General features: G+C 37.3%; 1 protein-coding gene across 1 annotated transcript; it reads right to left on the minus strand.

Moving 5' to 3' along the window:
- Positions 1–1,164: 1,164 nt before the first annotated feature.
- Positions 1,165–9,014, minus strand: LOC145683634 (uncharacterized). Its single transcript, XM_081754972.1, has 3 exons — positions 8,816–9,014; positions 5,435–6,394; positions 1,165–1,173 (listed from the first exon to the last, which is right to left on the minus strand). The coding sequence occupies exons 1-3, from the start codon at positions 8,924–8,926 to the stop codon at positions 1,165–1,167; spliced, it is 1,080 nt and encodes a 359-aa protein (XP_081611098.1). The 5' UTR covers positions 8,927–9,014.
- Between the last annotated feature and the right edge of the window lie 1,672 nt (positions 9,015–10,686).

The raw sequence follows: 10,686 nt of genomic DNA on the forward strand, positions 1-10,686 counted from the left end.
GGCAGGCCAAGGGGATGCTTCCTTTTTCTTCTATGAATAGAATAAAAGGTTAGATTCACTGCTAAATTTTTGAGTGTATCATACCACGTAAGATACACCAATCTGTAATTCTTGCCATTAAAACTACAATCATTATATTTCAGCTTCAATTTGTTTCAACATTGTCTTTCAGGTAAAAACGTACACAGATAAAACTGAATATTTCCAGTTTTTTCTAAAATGAAATCAGTTAAGTTGAAATGAGATCACATATATTCAATGTGTGTTTGCAAGAGCGTAATTTCAGATTTGCCTGAGCGGGATTTAAGATCCTCCACCAACATACGAGTTCCACGCTTTTTCCTGGTATGTTAGTAGACAATCGATTAAAATATATTTAATTCTCAAACTCAGGTGGGCAATTAGCCCCCCTGCTTCCCCGTGGTGTACATAGCCCCCACCAAAACAAAATCCTAAATACACCACTGGTTCCGCTCAATGATTTCTATCTTTTGACATTCGTTTCCATTTAAACGCCAATAAATTGTCGAATATTTGGATCAATGTGGTAATTATTTAAATATTCTTTCTTTTCCTTTGAAATTTCGATAATTTTATTACCCATTGCATTGCATTGTGGTCTCGTGCATTTGGTAAGCAAGTTATACCGTAGTTCACAATTGTGTGCCTGTAAAACTCAATTTTGCGCTGCCGTTTTACAGATACCGCGTTCCCCAATGTTAAAAACTACAGACAATTTAAACTCGTAATATGAAACGCATAACTTAGTTTGTTTTCTAGCTTTTTTCCAAACAATGAAATGATTTACATTGTTGCTGCTGTTTAATTTGATTATCAACAATGTGAGATCATCAAATCGGACTCATAAAACGGACAATTTCCTCTGAATGAGTGAATGCCATATCAGAAAAGGGTTATTAACGCATTCCAATGCTCGCCATTAAATCTTAGAATAATTAAATACATCTATACCTTATCAGAGGCAATGTTCTTTTATTGCTGATGTTTATTGTTTATCATTGGCCATATAGACTTCCGTTCGCAAACAGTAAACAATGTCAAAGCGCAACGCTATTGAAGTTAATCCGTGGAGTCACACCGCGAAAGAACAATGTACTGGAAACAATAGAAGAAATTATAGCCTTATTAATTAATGTTTACCCATTATTCTACCTGAAAAAGAAGAAACCAAAGTTTAGAGCGTTATAATACCCTATTCAATGATATCCTTTGCCGCCGATTTCGATGAATATCTTCTTTTAAATTACCGTTTTATTGCAATAAATTATAGGTATTTGAGTAGTCTGGAACCGAAGCAGGCTTGTAGCCAGCCCCAAAATGTAAGGGGGGCCGACTAAAGTTAGGGGGGGGACGCTACACCAAATTATAGTTCACTTGCCAGCCTACCGTGAAAATTTTAGGGGGGAAACCAAAATTAAGGGTTCCCGGCCCCCCTAGACCCCCCTGGATACGGGTCTGGACCGAAGCTACCGTGGATCACGAAAATCTCGGGATATTAAATTTTAAGGTACATGTATCCCTAACACAACACACAGTAGGCAGTGCTAAAGAGCAGATTTGATATCTGCCAACGTCGGGCCTACGCTGGTACTGGAAGCTTTGCCGAATATTAGATACACTAAGTCAATTGCCAACGCGTAGTTCTTATGAAAGCAGGGAAATTGCATTTCGGAGTGCTTGGACCTAGGTAATTCAAAGTTGCCAACATCACAGAACAAAATTATCGTATATTACGGAAAATATCTTATATTTGTTATTCACGTGATAATTATAGCAGAAGTGTAATACTACTAATGATAATACCAATAATATATAATAAACTTACCTAGTTATATTCAGTTTCGAACTCCAAACTCACGTCACTGTCCCTTATTAACATTACTCTGCACAACAACAATATTTGTACACCGTCGTAAACGTAATTGAATTTAAGGAACGGATGTAGAGTCAGTGTGACCACCAGGGTTGCCAACTTTCAGTAAAAAAAATCGGGACGGGACAATCAGTGCTGGAGCCACTCCCACCCCCACCCTTCGGGGCGACAACTACATGTACGGCGAGTCGTTGAAAACTATGTAAATAATCAGCTGAATAACTTGAACCTGAATGAATGCAGCACCTTATTTTTTTTTTATTTTCCCACCCACTGCTCATCACCCTAACAGCACAGGATGTGCTAGGCATCTGCCATTTAGGTGTCTCAGCTACTTTTTAGGTACCCGACACTTGGCACATATGATATTCATGTGCTAAGTAGCTATATACTTGAGCTACCTACACTTTTAGGTACTTGTTACACCTAATTGATATTTGCAACTATGTACCACAAATACAGCATTTACACTCGAACAAATACATCATTTCGCACTCTAACAGTCATTTGTTTTTATGTCGTCACTTGGGACATATATTTGTCATGTTCTAGGTAAGTCCTTTAAGTACATATTGTTTCAGATACCCTAACAGCACAAGATGAGCTAGGCATTTGCCATGTAGGTGTTCTAAATTCATCTCCCACATTTGATGCATTTGTTGCTTCTTTTTCTAAGCGATTGTGTACTAGAAGCAACAAACGCATCAACTTTATTAGATGGCAACTGTCGCCGATCATTTGAAAGTGAATATGGAAGAACCATGAAATAAAGTAAATAGATACTCTTCAATTTGTTATAAAAATTATATGGCGAGCAGATTTTATCTGATCCCAAACGGTTATAGTCGAATATATGCGGTTAAAAGAGCACTCTGATTAGCCGAATGCAAAAGACATCAATAATTTAACTCTCTACAAACCTCTGTGGCCAAGTCGGAAGAGCACGCGGCTAGTAGTCCAAAGATTGGTGGTTCGCGCCAATCTTAGGGTATTCATACATTTTTTTTTTTTTTACTTGTTTAAAGTGTTGTTTAGACTCATCTTAATGTAAACACATTACGCATATAGGCGATTTAACATATTTTGGGGGAGTAATTTTGTAGTTCATTGACGCTTACGGCATGGGGAACATACCTAGAACATACTAGCCACGTTCCCCATTTACATGTCAGGCATGTGCCTAGGAGTGGACATAGACTGTGACTATCACTTGCCATCCATGTGATTTCTTTCTCAGAAGTATATAAGGCACATACTGGACACATTCCCATGTACCAGAGGGAACATGATAGGCATATGCCTGCTATGTAATTGTGCTGTTAGGGCACTAGGTATAAGCAATATACGCAACAAATTCAAACCAAAACAACTGCAAATTATTTAATATAAACAAAGTTTAGAGAGAAAACTATATAGGATTTATGTTATCACAAGTGAACGCATAACATTGTTAAAGAATTACTGACAAAAAGTATTACTAAAATTAAGGCTGATTCTTTGGCTATCATCATACCAAGTCTTTGGCTCAGTATAATATTAACTTTGAAAATCGATAAATCGGGACAATATACGTCCCGACAAGTGTCCAGTTGGGACGCGGGACAAATGTCAGAAATCGGTACAGTCCCGACAGAATCGGGACGGTTGGCAACCCTGGTGACCACCCAGCAAAAATATTTCGTACTAACCTATGCAGAAAAAAGTACTAAAATTATTTAATTTTAAAAAAGTACTAAAATTTTATCTGCTCACGTTTCATCCTATTTATGACATTTTACGATATTAATATCTTATTAGAAGGTTTCCGGCGGCTCCCCTTCCCTCTGAGTGGGGGAGGGTTCCCCACCTTCTTGAAAAGAACCCCAAACTTTTAACTTTTTTAACAGTCAAAATTTTGTACAAACCGTGCAAGCCAGTTACACTCTCCCAATTTTGATTTTACACCCCCAAACTAAAAATCCTGGCGGAATCCCTGCTTAAAATTCTCATATTAGAACTCACTGTAAAACCACTGAAGTAACACAAGTATGACAAATATAGAGGATGTCGGGAGAAAACAAGAAATATCATAAAATGGGCTCATTGAGAAAATCGTGTTTTAATTCCTTGAAAGCCTACTGTTTAAACGGATCACCAAATATGCTATATTGTTTACTGTGGTCATGTATTAGTTGGAGAAGGCACTTATGTCCGACTTCCGATCTTGTAAATACCACTGTTGAACAAGAAACGGAGAAAAAGTTACCAGAAACATTGAAAGTTTCGTAGATTGGTAAATTTTCACGAGATTCCTTTTTCTTTCCGATATGTATTTATGAGAAAAGAAGAGGAGAATGATTTAACACAAATTTGCTAAGAAGTTACTATAGTGCTGTCAAAATGTCTTGAGCCGTGGCAAAAATGCGAACTAAGGCTCACACCCTCACGTTGAGCGAAGAGTTCAGCTGTTGCTAAGCGAAAGAGCTTTAGCGAAAGGGAGTGGAATTCCTTCAGTCGATAGCAGCACTTGGAACGGAAGACTAGCTGTCAAGTCAATGTGGTATATCTTTTGCGTCACGCTCAATAATATGAGGCTGAATTAGAATTTTGTCACGAAGATAATAAATGTATTTTTTGGCTTTTTTTCTGTTTTCATCTCCAGATATGCAATGTAAAACTGCATTGAAAATAACTTTCACCCCCTTCTTCCACCTCATCACTGTGATGTGTTTATTCAAAACAAGATTCATCACTACTGGTTGTATGAACATTCTCCTCCAATTGATCCTTCGTTTCCTCTTTCAGCTGTCTTCAAGACTCCAAGCATTCTTCTTCACATTTAGTCGTTATGCTGGAGTTTTCAAAATCTCACCTACACACACTGACAAATATGTGTACAGTGTCACGTATTATACAACATGTGTCTTCTCAAGGGTCAATACCATTTGTTATATCTAGACTTCGGAATTTTAGGCACCAAAAAGTTTAATTTTAGGCGCCTAAAATAGGTACTAAAAATAGGAAAATAGGCGCTAAAAATTAAAAATAGGCTCTAAAAATAATAGTATAAATTATTACATACCCCTTTTTATTAACATCTTTTGTTTTCAGTGAATCAGGTGATTCATTCAGTACACAACTTGCTCATTCGTAATTTTGGAAACAGTAAATTACCAACAGTTTCTCAAAGTTTTCGACTGTCAATCTCTCTCTTTTGTCTGTAAGGATCATCTTTGCTGCCGAAAACGATCTTTCCACTGAGACAGATGTTACAGGAGCATACTTAAATTTCGATACATTTTTCATTTCCACTTCGTCGGGGATGGTTTCATCCTCTCCCATCAAAACTTTCCCTATACGAACCAACACAAGAAATCCCTCATTCTTCTTCACTACACTTTCCCACTTACACTGTACTTTTTCCCCAACTTTCCCCGTAGCACTTTGGATTTTCTTTTCGGCTTCGTTAACTACTGACACCTGTTCACTAAGTGGCTTTCCCGTAGCTTCCAACTTAGTGATCGTCGTAGGTAAGAATGAAAAATTTGACTTGATATATACAAGATCTCTTTTGAGAATGGGATCTTTGAAAAGTTCCTTCAAAACTGAAACACTTGCAATGTTTTCCACACCAGGAAGTTCGCCAACAACACCAGCAATAGCGTCCAAGTTCTCTGCGTAATACAAAGCTGCTTCAAGCCATGTTCCCCAGCGCGTTAGGACAGGTTGTGGAGGAAGAGAAATGCCAGGCAGTTTTTCTTTAAAGACAGCGATTCTCGATGGGGCTTTGCAAAAAGTTTTTTTCATGTTAGAAATGAGGGCATTGACTTGAGGAAATTCGTTCCTGATTGTTTCAGAAATTCTATGAAAAGCATGTGCTACACAGGTAACATGGATGAGGTTGGGGTAGAAAGGTTTTAGGTTCTTAAACGCAGCAATCATGTAAGAAGCTGCATCTGTGCAAAGAAGAAGAATTTTAGAATCATCCACACCACTAGGATACAGAAGTTGCAAACTTTTGTTCACGGTGTAAGCAATTGTCTGGGCACTCACTTTCTTAATTTCCTTGCTACTTAACAAGTGAGGAGTTGAAGGTCCATCTTCATCAAGTTTTCCTACAACAACATTCACTATGTATCTATTGCATGCATCAGTAGTCTCATCGACGCCTACCCAAATGCTGGAATCGCCAATATCCTTTCTGATTGTATCAAGTGTATTGTTGTATTCAGAATCCAAACACGTTTTCCTGAGTGTTGACTCACACGGTATCGATTGCTGGCACCACTTCTGTAAAAACTGTCGGAATGTTTCATTTTGAAGTGTGTTCCATGGGATGTTGGCAGCGACAAGGGCTCTAGCAAGATCCGCATTAAATGTGTTCGCAGTTCCAGATTCAGATCCAGATCCAAAAGGCTGAGTTAACTGTGTCTGTTTCTGTTGTTTCTTCGCTTTAGATTTGGCAAGATGTCCAGCACCATCAATGTGTTGCTTTAAGTGGCACTTCTTTTCCTGAGAAACCTTAAAAAAAAAAAAAAAAAAAAAACGCTTAGAAATATATTTTCAAATGCTTCTTACAAAACTAGTGAAGATGGTGGCGTTTTAACTTTAATTTCGGTTTCAAATTCTCTAATTTTCTTCGTGTACATTGCGACTAGTATTTTCAAACGGGTCAGTTCGGGTCAGCTTATTGTTGGACACCCTCAGTAACGGGTCGGGTCAGGTCAGCCTAACTCGGGTCACGAGTCTGGTATCGTTAGACCAACTCAGTTCACCAGTCGGGTCGGGTCAAACTATCTCGGGTGACCCGACTCGACCGGTGAACTGAGTTGGTCTAACGCTACCCGACCCGTGACCCGAGTTAGGCTGACCTGACCCGACCCGTTACTCGAGGGTGTCCAACCAAAAGTCGACCCGAACTGACCCGATTGAGAGCACTAATTGCGACAACTACCATCACTGTTTGCTTGCCTTTCTGGTCGTAATGTGCTTTTTTTTTTTTTTTAATCGGTGAACGTTACATTATTGATTTAAAGTTGACAAAAAGGCAAACTTGTTGGTCTACCTCGTTAAAGACCAATATACCCCAGTCCCATTTCGAATCAGAACAGATCAAATAAAAGACTAATCGATGAGCATTTTACTTCAGAATAATCCCCAATTTACAGACAGAAGCAATAAAATTGTATATCAATATCTGAGAAATAATATTTAATTTTAAGCACTGTAACTAATTTAATTTTAAGCACTATATTTTATTTAATTTCGAATGCTGACACACTCCAACTTGGCAAAAATTAAAACATAATTTGGCAATATTTTGTTTGAGATTTGGATGCCAAAATAATTGCATGAAAAATTTCAAAATATCGTCCCTTTAAAATTTTCTTTAAAACTGTAATTTACAAAATTTTTAACTGATTTGAACCAAATTTTCCCCAAAATATGATTAAAATGTTTCAGTGTGAAAATCAGTGACCTGTCAAAAATTTAAAATAAGGGCCGTTTTAAAATTTCAAAAATTCAAAATTTTTGCAACTATCAACTGACAGAAACCAAAGTTAGAACGAAAATAAAGTATTAGCAATGCCTTAGTTGAGCGTGAACATCAGCATGATACAATAAATAAAATTGGCGTTTTTTAATTTTTTTTTTTTTGGAAATTAGTTGTCTCTTGCGGCCCTGCGACAAAAGGTGTATGGATATTCTTCATCAGGAGAGAGAGAGAGAGAGAGCAATCGATTAGAATTCCTTTTTTTTTTTTTTTTTTGGCTTTGGGGAGAGAACATCAGAGACAAATTCTTCCTTTCTTAAGATCTGTCCTAAAATAAAATTATCCGCAATTGTAATTCTTGTTAGACGAGTGTCAGACTGTTCTTTTCTTGCCCCTGTGTGGAATTTATTTGTCTGTAACTATGGATGGAAATCAATAGCATCTTAAGACAATAGACAGTAGCACCTCGAGCAAAATTGATAAATAAAAAAACAAAGAGACAAACAAGTTTCTGCTTCGTAAAACAAGTTCTGAGACAATCTATGAACCTCAAACGCCGTTATTTAACTATTAACAGATCTTTTCTTTCTTTTTCGAGAAAAATAACAAAAAAAAAAAAAAAAAAAAAAATGGCCTTTAAACATTTTTCCTATCTTTTATGCTTTTCAAGATATTGACATTTCTAGTTTTTCTTTCAAACTGAAATCCTCGTTTTTAGATATTTTCGGGATGAAAGGATATATCCAGTTTCCTTAACTTTTTAAAGATAATCAATATTGGCATTGCACATTTCTTCTTTCAAACTTTTGGAACTGTTGGCATTTAAAAAAAATTGAATCCCGCCTTTCTTAACTTCTTTCGTATTTTTTTTTTCTTTTGAAAAACGAGATAGCAAAAATATGTTTTCTTAAGCTCCTGAAACTGTCGAGTAATTGCTGGCATTAAACATTTTTCTCCGAAAAGAGGACCCCTTTTGGAGTTACTGACACAATATGTCAACTTTAACTTACATTGTTTTTAACCTTTACCGCTTTTTTTCGGGGGGGGGGAGTCCTTCGGAAAGAACCGAGAATGCCATGTCCGCTTTTCTCAAGATCCCCGAGAATCCCTAAAACTGTTGAATGTGTAAGTCTAGACACTTTCTTCCATTAGCACTTTCAAAACCATCGTTCATATATTTCATTTAAGCAGGCTGCTAGAAGTCTTTACATTTTAAAGATTTTCCTGTGTTACAGGATTATTTTTATGTTTTTTCTTAACTGATCTAAATTCCATGTAAATTAGATTTTCACGAGTTCAGCAGCTCAGTAACGTTGTCTCTTAAAATAGTTAACCTCCCATTGATAAAGGTTTTACTTTAGCTAGCTATACAGAAACAAGGAGGGGGGGGGTGTACAATTGATTTAATTAAATTTATAAATTCTGTAAATAAAAATAGCTTTTCTTACCTGCTTGCTGCACAATGGACAAAAGATTATTCTTCCATCGTATGTTAGATCTGGAAATTCTTGCAACCACTGGCGAATCAAGGTACTTTTTGAAGACTTCTCCTTTGGCATTGTTGCGTATGATACAAAACTTCTTTTTAAGAATCCTCAAGATCTGTGACTGGGCTGTAAGCCGTTGAGTCCAATTGTTCATGCGTTGTAGAGACGATGTATCGTTCTTGAACTACGTGTTTAAGATAAATCACTGCACTGACCCGAAAATGATACATGGATGGATACTCCAGTCAACTGAACCGCGTCACTTCATGAATCGTTTCTGTTCGTGGACTTTGGTTTTTCCCAAATATTGAAAGCGAAGACCCGAAGAGATTCTTGCTTCAATAGAGCTGTGTGTTGATTTGTGAATGTGTGTGTGTAAACTATTGTCCAAATTCCAGAGAGCTGAACGGATCACAGAAGAGCTGAAGTGAGCCGCTACAGAAGAGAAAAGGTGGAATAGTTCCAAGAATGCAGAACGGCAGGGAGGGGAATATTGGTTACTGCGATATGCACTTAGCAATAGCTTTGGTTTTGCCCCTGGGGAAAGAGAGACAGACAGAAAGAGATAGAGATCTTTCAGTACAGTGTCTGCAGGATGCAAAGGGATGGTTTGTCTTTGTCTTTCACAAATGGGCTTGACCTTGAGCAGAAATAGCTCAACTTTTAGAAACAATTTTTTACATACAACCACCCTCTGCGTTTCACTTCTTCATACGAGTTAGACTAAAATTAGCCTCGACAAACACACTCACTCTGCCTTCAGATTTGTCAATTAAATTTCACTCAACACTAAAAAAAAGTTTATTTAAAAAATACAGGAATTTTGTATTTTTTGCAGTTTTAGGCATTTTTAGGCCAAAACGGCCAAAATAGGCGCTAAACTCCATTTTAGGCATTTTTAGGGCACTTATAAAGTGTTTTAATAGGCTTAATTCCTCATGATTCGTAAAGATCCGAAGTATTTTTTACTTCCTATAAAGGGAACAAAATAGGCATTTGCCTTAAAATCCGAAGTCTAGTTATATCATTTTAAGAGAGATATATATGAGGAATGATCGAAAAAAGGTTACAAACCATACAACTGTTGTGTTATTCACTGTAACTGAACGAAAATTTATTTGTAGAATAATAACATGTTTGCCTTCTTGCGCGTTACACGACTTGAGATTCTGACCATGTATACCTGAGAGCGGACATTTAAAGTGGTGACTCGTCTGGAAAATTGGATAAGAGTAGAAGGGACGTCATTGGTGCGAAAAATACTACACTTGCTGAGACTCATAAGCAGATTGTGGAGTAGAATGGAGAGCGATCAATTTCGAAGCAACATAAGCGAAGTGGTGTCGTGTCTTCAAAGAAGGACGGACCAGTGTTCTTGATGTCAATCCAAACACAGCAGTAGAATCAGTACCTCAACCACTAATCCACTAATGTGAACTGTGCTCGTGTGGATAACTGTATTCGTTTGGGTGTAATGTTCCACTCAATATCAGCTGTGGTAGGGTCTCTTAATGGTGTTGTGTAGGACATTGTAATTAATGTCCTTAAGTATGTGAAACTGTGTGCGGCAAATGGATGCCACAGGCACTATCCAAGAAACATAAGATTACCAGAATGGCGATGCCACTAAATATCCTGCAGTGTTACACATTCGGGGGGGGGGGATTTTCTTTACCATTTAGTGACTGCTGATGAAGCAATATTGCATCTTGTCACTTCATAGTAAGCAGACATCCATGGAATGAAAGCATACACCTTCTCTAGAGAAGAAATACAAATTGATTTCTTCATCCGTATTTAACACTTTATACTGGAACATGTCAGTTATACTA

The sequence above is a fragment of the Thermobia domestica genome, chromosome 4 (assembly GCF_964235325.1).
Source record: "Thermobia domestica chromosome 4, izTheDome1.hap1.1, whole genome shotgun sequence".
In the NCBI taxonomy this organism is placed as follows: domain Eukaryota; kingdom Metazoa; phylum Arthropoda; class Insecta; order Zygentoma; family Lepismatidae; genus Thermobia; species Thermobia domestica.